The sequence below is a fragment of the Mastacembelus armatus genome, chromosome 13, assembly GCF_900324485.2.
Source record: "Mastacembelus armatus chromosome 13, fMasArm1.2, whole genome shotgun sequence".
In the NCBI taxonomy this organism is placed as follows: Eukaryota; Metazoa; Chordata; class Actinopteri; order Synbranchiformes; family Mastacembelidae; genus Mastacembelus; species Mastacembelus armatus.
In genome coordinates this window covers 23,165,537-23,180,196 of record NC_046645.1, presented here as the reverse complement: position 1 = coordinate 23,180,196, position 14,660 = coordinate 23,165,537, and the positions used below count along the sequence as shown (strand labels likewise).

Here is a 14,660-nt window from a genome sequence, read left to right as displayed (position 1 = left end):
AACACCCACTCTCAGTTCATTACAATCTGTCAGTTTTCACTTTTACCACCAAAATATTTCCATTAATAACTGTGTTTCCAGTTATGAGCCTTTAATGTTCTGCTGAAGCATATGCTTGTTGCAAAACTGTGCTTAACTAGGGGGCTTAAAGGGGCTTGCTTATACCGAAAACAAAACAAACTGTGGGGTCTATTAAAAAAAACACTTGTTTTGAATTGATTATTAGTCTCAATGAAAATACACAATGTTTCCATTGCTTTTTTCTTAGTAGTAGAGTTAATAATTATCATCTGTAGCTTCCTACCGAGGATCATCACTAGGTAGTTATAATTAAAAAAGAGCCTTCATGCAATAAAACTTGGGTAAAAACTTTATTAACAAAAGAAGAAGGCAAAGCACAGCTCAAGCTCACTTCTACAGCACAGCAGCCTACATCACCCTTCTGTCAGTAAGTGCCACAAGAATAACAACATCCATCATTGTTACAGTTAAATATTAAAATAACACAGCCACTGGGATATACTGCATAATATATATATATATATATATATATATATATATATAGACCTTAGCGACATTAACAGCATCTACAAGAGGAGGGCAGCCTCAGTCGTGCACATTCTCTTGCAGTATAGCGCCATCTAGTGCCTATGCAGCACAATTACAGTAGTACAATCAGAAACACAGCAGCCCAAGGGAGGAGGCCAAATGAGGGGCTCAGGACTAAATAGCCACTTTGTACCATCTCCAACAGCAATCTGCAGAGAGTTTGGAAGTTAGGCAGAGTCATGGAAAATTGCAATATAAGAAGGCAATAAGGTTATAGCAGGAATAATGGGAATATCATTACTTAGAGGAATACAATCTTAATTTGCCCCAGGGCAGGTCAGTTAGTTCTTCTAAAACATGCATCACTCTTTCTTAAAGGTAGGAGCTAATGAAAAGGAACATTGACTTTGGGATATCACAACTTGCTGAGGTTACATTCTGTTTCACTACATCCTTATGAATGATGTGTGTTTCTCTTTCTAATTTCTGGCTTCAGAAAGGAGCAGTACATGCAAGAACCGACTCCACTCTCCTGGGGTGCAGAAATTAAAGGGTCATGTGATTTCACGTTTCAAATCATGTATACTTTACATCACAAATTGCTGTTTCATAGATATTTAGCTGTTTTACATTTATTTTCAAGAAGCCATTGGTTTTAGTGTAATAAGAAAAACAAAAACCACCAACTCTGGATTCATTGTTGTCAGTTTTCTCATTGTTGGGTGATGCTGTTCTAATGCAGACCGATGTGAAAAGTTTATACTACCTTTTTGTAGTCTGTGGAACTGAATGAAAACCAAAAGCTGTTTGTAACAGTAGGAAAATATCTTAATATTAAAGTCTTAAATATGAATATAAACCTAATTCTACCTGTGACTGTGAGTAGACATGATTTTTAGGTACGATTTCCATTAAAGGGGGTTAAGATAAATGAGGCTTAGGCACAAGTTAGTACTAATGCTAAAGTCACAGATTAACCATGTCAACACCAGCAGTATTCAGCTAAGTTAAAGCTGCAATAGATGATTTTTTAGGAAGGGTTAGGATTTACTTTCTGTAGGGCAACAAATCACCTTCTCTACACTTTATTACAAACTGCAGGACACTAAATAATATTCCATTTATTACAACAATACTCATCTTATCCGCTGCGGCATCTTCAAGTCGGTCAAATGGTGGTTTTTTTGTTTGTTTTTTTTTAATTTTCCATTAGGCACAGAGGAGGTGCTGCCCCTGGTGGCAGGAGAATAAAACAGTGAAGAGGTGACAAGGGTGAGGGTTCTGAGAGGATGCTGATCCCTGTCTGCGAGGATAAGAGATGTAGATGGATACCGCTGCCTAGGCAACCACCCACTGCAGGATGCTGGTATCTTTCCCCCCAGTGGAGATCAGATGACTGTTATCGTGGAGGAAGGCAACGTTGGTCACGTGACTGCTGTGGCCACCATACTCGTGGCTTGGAGCCTGTAAATGTGACCATGGTGTAGTAAAGAAAGGAAGCAGTCAGATGCCACACGGGGAAAAATGACAACAGGATCCACTGTAGTTAGTATGGTGGTCTCATTTAGGAATATCCCTCCATCCATTATATACAGTTCATCCTTCCAGTCCATCACAGGGCTGACACATAGTGGCAGACACTCACATTCACAACTATGGGCAATTTAGCTTAACCAAGAACCATCTGGTTATAATGTGACTAACCACCACCTGCCATGATACCTCATTTATGAATGTTAATAATATATTCAGTTGTCAAATTAAAAATAACTTGTAACTGTGTCTATAACAGTGAGAGTCTGTGACCACTTAAACAGAGCTTGATCTACAAGCTGTTTAACCAGACTGACATTTCCTTGTATCAGTCAGAAAATATTAAGATAGTCAGGGATCACTAGCAGTACATAACTATGTACAATCGTTCGTGTAAAAGTGTTCAAGTGAGTGTAACGCAAGACAGTTTCAAACAATACAAAAAAGTTCTAACTATTTGCAGTTTCTGTGTTAATGGCAGCAGGCTGAATGAACAATTTACGTTTACAGCTCCAGTTTAAAAGGCTTTGGCTGAAAACTAGTGATCCCACACTAAAAACCTTGTAGCTGAGTGTTTTGTGTTTTCTGCTGAGCTTTCAATGTAATTCACAGTGTTTATTAATAAACTTAATCACGATGTGTGCGGGGAGGAACAATGTGGCTGCTGCGCTCTGGAACTGTGAAAGGTCAACATCTGTGCAGAACAGAATTAAGTTTTAAACACCTGAGGGGTGAACTGTTAGAAAGCTTTAAGTCCTAAATAAATCAGCACAGAAATATTATATAAATGCAAATAAATATACAGACACTAGTGCTAATTGTGTGTAACAGTGAGTGAAAATGTCTAACCCTTGGTTGGGAGCAGGGGCAGGAGAACAAGTGCACTTTGCCGAAGTCATCAGCAGAAGCCAGCAGGGATCTGTCATGTGACCTGCACACAGCGTTGATGTCTGTGCCATCTGCTCCGTCTGGCCAAATTCCTGTGAGGAACAGAAAGAATGAGAAAGACAGGAAGTTCAAAGGGTGACAAAGATGAACATGACATTAATATTCACTTCATGGCCTGTAGCCATTTGATCCAGAAGATAAATCAGAAGACAGAAATGTCTTCACAACAGACATAAGTGGATGCTCCATCCAGAGAAAGCTGGATGTTTTTCATTTAAAAACTGTCGTTACTAAGGGAATCTAATGTGCATGTTTGCATGTGTAGCTTGGTGCTTTTTCAGCTCTTGCTCTCTGTGCTCTGAGCATAGGCAGTGCACTTTGATGCATTAGTTTAACACGAATGTGACCATTTACAGAAGTTTGATCGACCAACCAAAGGTGCTGAAGCCCAGAGTGCAGGTGGAAGTGGCCCATTCTAGGTTGCGCACTGTTTCCATATTGGTCACATGTTTACCAGTGGATGCCTCCCCTGAAAAAACCAAATATCTTTCATCATGGTCTGTGATGGGTGCAGTCAACATATCACACATATACATATTTCAGCAGAAATTCTTATAGTGGTTATAAAATGAAAGATAAGCTACAGGTTCATGGAATGTGAACAGAGACAACAGGGAGGGCCTACAGAAGAGGATCTCATAGTCTCCTGAGTTGGTGACGAGGTACTGGCTGTCTATCGACCAGTCCAGATGAGTGACGAAGCTGGAGTGGCCCTGGGAAAAGAGAAAACCCCACAGAGCATGACGACGTCTTTCCCAACACATATTTTTAAAGATAATGTAACTGAACTTTCTGATTCAGTGTTCAAGTTTTAGTTTGGTTAAAGAAAGTGTCAGATTTTCTGTATCTTTCTCCAATTTTGGAATTTTATTTTATACTTCAAGTAAAAATGACAATGATGTTTAACAAACAGCAACAATAAAGTTCATCTTTGAACTTCAGATAGAGTTAAGATAACAATTCGGAATACATAAATATTTAATTTCTTTTATACCATTTCTTAATCTAAAGTGTAAAAAAGGTTATTCTAGAAATGTTTTCTTACAGTGCATTTTCCCACACGGCTGTACTTTCGGCCATTCTCTGTCACAGCATAGATGTAAACAAAGTTGTCATGGGAAGCCACAGCCAGGAAGTTACCATCTAAAGGCAGAAGGAGCCCAGAGTTAACCATGCTATTGGCAGAGGTCATAAAGTACAGAAACAGAAGAGTTTTTGAGCTGTGTTGTCTCTGTGTCAAGTGTATTTTGTAGATTTGGTTCAGTGATGGGAAGAGATGAAGTTTTACCTGGAGAGTACTTGACATTAGAAATGATCTCATTGCCGTCTGTGTGCATAGAAACAAGATCTCGAGTGTCAGTGTCCAGCACCAACCACCTGCATCACACACATATACACAACAGAAATTCAGGACAAAACAGCCATGAGGCCAAGATGACATCTCTAAGCTGCTTATTTACACTTTTTAACACTCAGAAAGCTGTAAATCCTGTCAGTTCTAACTGTGCTGATAACATGTCTCAGACAGATGACAGGCTGACCTTCCAGTCATGGTCCCCACAGCCACAACAGCTCCACTGGGATGAAACCCTGCAGACCTCGCTGGATCCTGGAACACATGAGGAAAGAGTCAATTAGTTTGTGACTCAAATCACTGGAGATACAGAAAGTGTTTAAATGCAGCACAATGATGATGTGCAGTTCTGAATGTTCTCATCTTCCACAAATAATCTATATCCTACTACCAGTCACCTCAATTGTCTTGCTCCACAGGGGCTGATGGGAGTTTGTGTCCCAGAGGTGAACCTGTTTGTCCTGGGAGCAGGTGACAAACTGATCCATGGAGGGATGAACATCCAGACCCCACAGCTCATCGGTGTGACCCTGTAACACACACATCATGTTTTATTCACCTGAGATCGTCTGAGTTACAATGTTAGTCAGCATTAAAAAAAAAAAAAAAACATTTGTGCGTATGTGTACCTGTACAATAGGAGTTAATGTATCAGGGAAGGCAGCTTTGATGATGGAGTTCCTGGTGGTTCCAACAAAGAGCTCTCCTGATTTTCCTTCAGCCAGAGCCCGAACAGGGCCTAATGCCTCCCCCACCTACACACACCACATCACCTTTAATATATAGACTAGAATAGATTTAAATGTGTTTACCATATGTATTTTATATGACTTCAAGTATGCACAGTACACATTGGATTAGTGCAACTGCTAATCCATGCACCACCTTAGGTTTTTCTTTTTGTGCTATTTTTATTTATATCCACTGTCCAGTGCCCCATGAGATAGTTCCAGGTGATAGCTTAGCCCTACTGATCAGTACACTGAGAGAAGGGATAACGCTGAATATATATTTGAACAGGAGTGACACTTTGACTTGAAAACTGTCAAAAGAAGATTATTCTGTCATTGTGCCTTTTATGTGCAGAGGACAGCTCAGCATGCTCACCTCCATCTCTGCCTTTTTTCTATAATCATGGTCCCACAGCACCACCCTGCGGTCCTTCCCGCCTCCAGACACCATGGTGCCATCTTTCAGGACACAAACAGAGAAAATACCCCCCTCATGGGCCCCTGACACCACCTGGCTGATGCGATTGCCACCTGTCAATTGGAACACCAATAGCAGATGGTTTATCTTCAGGTGTTTCCATATGTAGAAAAACTAAAACTGCACATTACATACAGTACAATACAGTATTTCTAATCAAGTTTCAAAGTCATTTCACATGATCCTTCAGTGGACAGCCAGGCTTTCAGTGTTTGGAGATTTAATCTCAAAATACCATGAACAATGGTTTAAGATCAGTGTGATTCATTTGGATTTTACCTTTGGCCCAGATATAGATGTTCCCACTGGAGTCTCCTGTGATTGCGTCTCCATTTTCGGCAAAAGCCACACACAACACATACTTTGGTTTCTCATGTTTCTAAAGAGAGAGAGGGAGAGTGGGATTTACTGTGTGGCTGTAGTATAACATACTTCTGTAACACAGAGCAGTGATCATCACTGCTGTACCTCAAACAGGCCCTGCCTCTTGGTGAGAGTGTTACCCTCCATGGTCCAGAAGTTAATGTGAGACTTTCCACAGGTGACAATCAAGTTGGCATCCATGGGATGAAACACAGCAGCCAGTACAGAGTCATTGGAGCACTGCAGAAACAGGAGGCATGAAGATGTAAGCATTCATGTTTACAATCAGTAGGAAGTCCCAATAATGATTCAGCTGTGTAGTGTTAATAGGGTGAAGTTCAAAGGTCAGGATACCTTCACATCAGCCATTTGTTTCTCCTTCTGCCAGTTCCAGACTGACAGGATGCGATCGTTGGCATCATCCACAGCGCAGAGGAAGGCGCCGCCATTCTGAGGAGCAAAAGCAGTTTAAACATACACAAAGCAGTTACAGGTATTTATAATAACATGTTTTTTTAAAATCACCAATCATTTCGATTGAGCTTTGCCCAATGTCAAGAATGTGCATCTGCTTACCGACTTGGAAAAAGCCACACAGGTCACCGCTCTGTCGAACACTCCCATCCCAATCACATGAAGCGTGTTGAGGCTCACAGAGTCCCAGACACGAACATGAGGAGCCAGCAGCTGGACAGAAACACGATACAGATACAATAAAGAACACAAACTCAAATGTAATGCAGAAATGTATAGTGGAAATGATTGTTTTTTTTTTGGTTGTTTCATGATGGATTACAGTTTACATTAAAGCACCTCTTAAAGAAAACAGGTTTAACAGGAATTTTACAATGTTAAAACTCTTCTTACCATTTACAACCATTTGAATTTAAATATAAGTGATCAATTCAATTGTGGCCACATTCAGCCTGCATTAAAACACTAAAGCTATGTAGGAGGATGTAAATGCAGTTTTCTCTGTACCTTTCCATCTTTGGAGTTTCCAGCCACTTGCCCTGTTGCTATGGTAACCATGTCCGGATGAACACTCAAGCTAAGAAGAGGAAACATAGATTTTTATTTCATTTTCATTTTTTCCACAGCTCCTGGCTTTATGGAACAAAGTTCAAAATCCCAGAGGAGTGTTCCACTGCAGAAAAAGCAGATTCATACTGAAACAAAGTGAAAGTAAACACATCACATTAAAAATGTAAACACTAAACACAGCTGGAGACATTTACAGGATTTAACTTAATTTGTTGCTGCTTCCTTCTGAGACACCATTTTCTTCTTGGCCTCTGACTTGAAGGATTTATAGTTTACCTTATTCAACCTTAGCCCCATCAAATGATAGCCTTCGAAAACATACACCTGTGACACTCCCATTCTATGATTATTTACATTAGAAATTATTACGAATGTATTGACTTTATCACAATAATGATCTGTTTCTAAAATAACATACAAACTATAGTCATTTACACAAAATCCTCTTTAACTAGAAGAAGAGTTCTGGTGAGCGTGGGAGAGGAGACCACAATGGTTTCCCTGTACAGATAAGCAGCTTCCCCAGCATGCCCTGAGGGGATTCAGTTTGTTTACATCCCAGTGGTTCCAGTCAGAGCTCATTCAGTATGCCCAGTTCCATTCATTAAGAAAACCAATAATTACATCAATGACGTACAGTCACAGTCATTCATTTGTCATTAGCGTAATCACCACCCCTAAAAATGTCACATAAGGCTGACTGTTTCACTTTAAAAAACTGTCATGTATGACTTAAAAGAAAGGTTTTACAACGTGGTCTGTCAGAAGTCAGTAAAAGAGTCCAAAGAGAAAAAAAAAAAAAAAGAAAAAAAAAAAGTACATTATTGTGCATATGTCGGTAAAAGAAACAGATAGAATGGTTCAGGTTACATGAAGTCAGATCCTAAAAAAAAATATCTTTCTAAAGTGAAAGGATATGTGAGTGGTCAAAGGGACAACAATCACTCACATGGTAGAGAATAAGATAAGATAAGTTAAGCTTTATTTGTCACATGCTCAGTTATACCTGAGTACAATGTACAGTGAAATGTGTTTTTGTACCTGTAGCCAATAGCTAAACAACTCCACACAAAAGTATAAAACATAAATAGAATATATTATTGCTTACTGCAGGTAACATAATATGTAATACCTCTTAATAAATTATGAAACTACGATGATGATGTGATGAAGTGAACAGTATTAAGTTCCATTTGTAATTCTTAAATCAAAAAATATATTTTCCCCTGTGAACAAGGGCTGTCAATCTACTCATGACTTACTCATGAAGAGAAAATTGGTTACAGGAAAATAGGCGAATATCTTGTCAGAGCAAATCTGCTTGTACAGCTGGTTCTTGCAAGAGGCACAATGTCTTCTTGAAAAGCCATGTCACAAGAAGGTCACTCCTTTGTTTAAACAAATATTTTCTGTGTATTAATCTACATGGGTACTGCACTCACAGTACTCCTTTTCTCAGCAAGGCCTGAGATCACACTGACCCTTTGTACATACACAGACACTGGTAAACGAGAGAAGCCAAGTTATAGAGGAAATTAGATAACACATTTACATGCACTGTTCCTCTAAATTTGCAAACCATCTTTTATCTATACAATAAATTCAAAGACAGCTCTTATCAGTCAGCTGATTGCTCACCATTTGACATCATCGTTGTGGCCCAGGTAGTGCCTCTGCTGCTGCTCCTCCGTGTTGTACAGCACCACTACAGAGGCGTTGAAGTAGACGATCTCACCTGTGGGCAGCAGGTAGAGGTTGGAGCGGCAGTCACGACCGCGGTAGCCGTATCTGGTCCATGGTCAGTTACGGAACCAGATGGGTGAAGCTGAATATATTACATATTCTTATTTTAGATGTTTAATTAATGTGCTGCTCTGCAATTTCTAGTTTATTAACAAATTGAAAAACAAGCTGAATCTCTATTCCTCAGTCTCCCTGTCCCAGTTTAAAGGATACACCCACTGCAGTTTGAGCTTGCGCTCAGGCAGCGCCACCTTGTGGTCGAGGCTGTAGCTTTCCCTCTGCTGGGTGGGGACATGCATGGTGACGGGACGGCCACGGAGGAACATCCTCACATAGCCGTCCTCTGGACGGAGAAGAAGAGAGGACAGAGAGATGAAAGATTAGGTGGAGGACAAAGAATGAGGAGGTGACACATGTCTAGAGCTGTTTTAACTGAATGTGAGAGTTCACGAGTGCTCATTTACACACAGACACACATGGAGACACGGCTCCCTTCCTCTCTAATCTAATCCTGTGGCTTCAGGTTTCTCCTGAACAGCAGATATTCTAGTTTATTACAATCTAAAATTCATCCTATAGGAAAACACTTTATCCCTCCCAAAACAAACAAAGGGCCTATGTGAGAATCACTAACATAACCTGACAAGGCAAGTCAACACATGCACAAAAGATTAAAACACATGATCACACATGATGAGAAATACAGTCTGGTTTTGAACATTTTCTACACTACGTCCTATAACTAAACAAACTAAACAAATATTAGTTTGAATGATTAGACAGTTGATAAATTGCACTGCAAAGCCCATCTTTCACTAACTTAATCATAAGAGATCTTTTTTTACTGCATATGGCATAAGGTACTTATGTCAAAGATCTTTCACTATTTCTAATTTTAATGGGTGTTCAGCTGTAATAAAGATCGTTCAAGAGTACTTCAAGGATTCTGACAGCTAATTTTGCTTCACACAGAGGCTGCTCTCCCTCTTTACAGTAAATTAAAGTGGCACAGTAATTGCAAGACATAACTAATGTACACACAAATACAAAGCAGCAGTGGGGTCCTACCTGCATTGAAGGTGCATTCTTTGGATTTGCTGGAATAGAAAACAGAAAAATTAATGCAACAGGAAAGATTTATCTGCAGTACAAGTCAGGGTTTGACTGCAATCCATACTGGGAAATGCACAATAAGAAGGATGCATTTTCAAAGCTTCTGCAAGCTTTTCCAATAACCTCAGTAATTTGTTTTTATTTTTGTTGTGCATGACAATAAAAAAAAAAAAAAACTGCAAAAACCACAGGCCATGTGTCAATCAAATCAAAGGGGCAGAAGACCACTGGAATAATCAACAGGTAGCATTTCTAGTGAAGACACATTTTTACAAAGCTTTGGAAATTATTTTCACTGAGTTACTGTCATTTCTGTAAGATGCACCATTTTCTGGTCTTTATGGTGTCATTTTGTCTTGCAAATCTTCCAGATTTGTTTGTTAACTTACGGGGCCTTTCTTTATGACCTTTATTACTGATACCTTGCTAACATGGCAGCATGTGTATTCCTAAATATCATCCTTCCTCCTCCCCCGGGCTAACAGCAAAGTGATGCAGCCTTGGGCATATGTTTCTGTTATTTGACAAGACACAAAGCTGAAGCCACAGTTCAGTTTTTCTTTCATGACTAAATAAACACTTTAATGCTTTGATATGTCTGTATATACAGCTGGATAAAGAGAACAAGCCTGTTTTTTCTATTCAGCACACAAAGTTAGCAGAGAAGTCCAATCCACACAAGGGTGGTGACACACTGTTAGTTAAACACAGTGAATGTGGTGCTTAGTCCAACAACATGACAGAGGAAGATCTGAACCTGTGTCAGAATGGTAAAATGTATTTAGAGAAAAATGTTAGAATTTAAATGAATCAGCTGCTTTGCCAAAGTACATAATTCAACCTGTCACTCATAAGCTGTTCCTGAATCAGCTGTCTGTCACCAAACAACTGTCTGCTGGGCATTTCAGTACATGCTGACCACTCAGCCAAACCTGTCAGGATGCTGTCAACCAATCAGATTACCAGGATGCTGGCTCAGCTGACAAGTGGTTGTCACTATGGCAACAGCAGCAAAAGTAAAGACTTGGCAAGATAAAGGTGATGGCTTATCTCTTCATGGTCAGCAACAGGAGAGCCTGGAAACTTTGGCTTGTGAAGAATATTCAACAGGGCATTTGTTTACCAGGGATCTAACGGGAAAAATCCTCATCAGAGCAAAAAAAACTCTGTCTTAGTGAAGAGTTTTTTTTTGTTTTTTTTTCAGGAAGCAGGTTTAACTGTGTATTTTACCGATCAAACAAAGGACAGGAGAATAATAAGCACAAAAATAAGATGTAGGTGGGCGTGTTTCAGTATAACATGAAACACCTGACGAAAATTAAAAGATGACTGCAAAGTAACCGGGCCACTGATCTGACGACCTGACTGGTGTCTGCTGCAGCTCTGGGCAGCTGGAGGCGACTAAACAGGCTGTCAAGAAAAAACACATAAAGGCCTGTTTGTCTCTTGAACTGTGTGTGTGTGTGTGTGTGTGTGTGTGTGTGTGTGTGGTCTGCCTGTAGGATAAGGCGTGGCCTCATTCTAACCAATAACAAAACAAGATTGATCCAGAGCCAGTAATTAGTGTAGGGCATGCTGGGTAACTGGCAGCAGGACAGGGAAAATAACTGTGGATCTCAAAGCCATGTGGCTGCAGTCCTAGTCACCACATTTCCAGGGAGGGGGAATTCACAAACAGACCACTCATTAACATGTGGCACTGAACGTATTGTTGGCATTTTCTGCCTGCTTGCACGCTGACAACACAGTGGCCTCTTCTAAGAACCAGAGGGGGCTAATGAGCAGCTAAGACCTTTGAGAGTTCCTCTGAAAACCAGAGTTTTGTTGGAGTGCGATCGAGAGGGAGAGATTTTCACTGAATCTCTAACCTCTTGCTACCAGACTAAAAAGTGTTGCCTGGAAGGACTCAACAGGCATTTACCTGGGTCTGGGTAATTAGCAGAGAGATGGATCTTCAGGTGATCAAAGCAACCTACAAACAACAGATACAGTAATTGATGAGCTCTGCGACTCTAAAGACGTCAGCATGAACCACTTGTGCAGCTAAGCTGAGTCTTTTTAAAGTGAAGAAACCCAGCAGCTGTTCTGCAGTACCACTTAATATGTTCCCAATGTTCAGAGCTCAGACATGCCAGCCAGGGCTCAGTTCAAAACAACTCACTCATTAACTGTTGTGGCTTTCAGCTGTTGTCTGGAAGTGTCTAATTGAAAACTGAGATGACCTCAGCAAAGTTTTCTTTAATACCTGCAGAGTTCCAAATTGCATAAAGATGAAAGAGTTTGCATGTTTATCATTTTTTTGTATATTGTACAATTAAAAACATATTTCTAGGTTATTTCTAATTACTTTGCAAATTGTTAAATGCTTATAGTATAGTAAATATCTTTTAACCACAGTGATGCAGACAGACAGGAGACGGATGTTGCAGTCTAAGTGATGGGCTGTGGCTTCTGAACTCGGCGAACGGTGGAACAGTCAAATGTGCTTCCATTTCCCAGTCCATTATGACTGAAGTAGGGAAAGGGCTCAGTTAATGGACACAGGTCATCTTCACTCAACTCTCAAAATGGTTGGTCCATATGGCATTAGACTAATCCACTCTCTGTGGTATGAGACTTATCAGGCAAAATACCCAAAACACAGAAAAGGTGAGAGAAAGAAACAGAAGAAGGGAAGGAGGAGGAATATCTGACAGACAGGAGGAACAGATTTTAATCTTTTCAACATAATGCTGATAATTTGATCATTTCCTACATATGCATTTGTATAGTTTTAATGTGACTGAGGGTGTGTCAATTATTCTAGTTGTTAAGTCTTGTTAAACAAACATTGCGTTAGGGTCACAATTTTAAGTATACAAATTATTTCCGCAAAAAAGAGAGACAGAACATAATGGAAATCATATCCTTTGCATAAATTTAAAAGCTGACCTAATAGTGATGTAAAACTGGTTTATTGTGGCTAAACTGGGACATGGAGAATTAAAATGCTTCTCTACAGTCAGTGATGTGGTCAATATGTTTGTTGAAAGTAAAGCCGGAGACCTAATCAATGTTATCAGTGTTTTTGCAAGCTGAGGAGAATCAGTAATTGTAACGCTGGTCCCACAGTTGCCTCAGGCTCCTGTCTGTGCTTGTAAAGCTGCAGGTTGTTTTACAATAGCTGTCTTTGCAGCCCTTTGACTCAGTTATAAGCTGCTTTGTTGGTCCAAGAAATAAATGAACTCATTTGAATGTCTTTGAAAAACCACATTAATCAGTGTATAAACGTGCACCATCCTGGGCAGCACAGGCAGATGAAGCTACAGCAGGTTTTGTGATATTGTCATTGTGTTGATCTTCAGCCTGCCACATGAAGCAGGAGCTCTGTCAGCGTTGGCTGCCAGAATCAATCAGGTTTAACAGAACAATCAGTTAACTGACAGAAGTGCTGAGCACAGTGTGACTGCACTTCTGTCTCTTCGCATTTACTCGTCATATATGTGCGTTTCAAAATTGGACACAAATGTGACATATTTGTTTCTGCCATCATTAAAAACTCAATCACAAAAAGCCACTGATGACACTAAAACACAGGCTCATTTCATACATGGTGACATACACAAACACATAATGTCGTTCATTACCTCAGGGGTTTCCAAATCAGCAGCTGGTCCGGGACTACAACTACACAACTAAGCTATGGTAAACCCTTCTAACAATTATAACGTAGTGGTTTTTGTGATCCAGTCAGACCTGACTCTTGCCTTTTGATCTGTGTCCACTAACAACTGGGTCTTGTTTCTCTTGTATTTGTGTTACTATGCAGCCCCTCCCCACAGCCACACAGCCCTGCAGACGTTGAAACCTATAGTACTGCATGAAACAGTTTGCATGACAGCATAAAACACCACAACTTCCTCAGGCTGTCACGAAGCCAGGGTCAAACAACTGATTACTGACAGTCTAGACTGAGAATAATCACAGACTTTAGATGGTGAAGCCCATTTAATAATCCAACCTTATTGTGAAAGTACAATGTATAATCTAATCAAACATTAGGCAAAGAGCAAATGAGACACCATCTGGGCGTGACACCAAAAGAGTCTCTTTCTTTTCTGACACTCCTTCAGTTTTTAAAAAATTGCTGCTACCACCTGGTCATCAAGGGTTAGCTGTACACTTTCCTTTACAAAGCATAAACATTTACTAGATGTTTTGTGTTATCAATCACATAAGACCTTCTCCTCCAGAAACCTTTACTAAAAAAAATCCTCTCTGCTCTATGTCAAACACTGATTATTCATTGTAAAGCAACTAGTTACCTGGAAGATCTCTTCATGTCTGCAAAGAGTCCGTTACCAGAAGTCAACAGTGGTGAGCAGTCGGAGCGGTGCCTGTCCTGTTCAACAGCCTTTGCAGCAGCACACCAACTTCCTCCTTCACTGAGCAAACTTTTAGCTCTGACTGAGGAGGCCCTGTCATCCAATCAGAACATGCTTCCTGAACATGAAGACCCCACCCCCTCTGCCCGGTAACCACACCCCACTTTTACCAAGAACTGCTGTATATCTGAGCCGCAAGCAGGACAGGACGGGGTGAGAGCAAAGAAAAAGAAGAGAAATGAAAGAAAGAGATAAGATTAAAAAAAACAAGGGGCATGAAAGAGGTTTCATGAGAGAGAATAATACAAAATAAGAAAAAAAATGAATTTAGAAGAAAGACAGCATGCAATAAGACAAAGAGGTGGATAATGAGAAAAAGGATAATAGACAAGGTGTGTGTACTTTAATCTTTGTTAAACTTCCTCTGCTTTCATTTACAG

The 14,660-nt window shown here is 40.0% G+C and overlaps 1 protein-coding gene across 1 annotated transcript; it reads right to left on the bottom strand.

The window, feature by feature from the left end:
- Window positions 1-354: 354 nt before the first annotated feature.
- On the bottom strand, window positions 355-14,289 carry LOC113124035 (echinoderm microtubule-associated protein-like 1). Its single transcript, XM_026296502.1, has 19 exons — window positions 14,161-14,289; window positions 9,812-9,840; window positions 8,957-9,086; window positions 8,639-8,788; window positions 6,938-7,007; window positions 6,533-6,643; window positions 6,311-6,406; window positions 6,062-6,196; window positions 5,873-5,972; window positions 5,492-5,646; window positions 5,014-5,139; window positions 4,783-4,914; window positions 4,572-4,639; window positions 4,319-4,407; window positions 4,076-4,173; window positions 3,656-3,743; window positions 3,404-3,499; window positions 2,932-3,062; window positions 355-2,013 (listed from the first exon to the last, which is right to left on the bottom strand). Exons 1-19 carry the CDS (start codon window positions 14,175-14,177, stop codon window positions 1,888-1,890), a joined length of 1,947 nt encoding a protein of 648 aa, XP_026152287.1. The 5' UTR covers window positions 14,178-14,289; the 3' UTR covers window positions 355-1,887.
- Window positions 14,290-14,660: the final 371 nt, after the last annotated feature.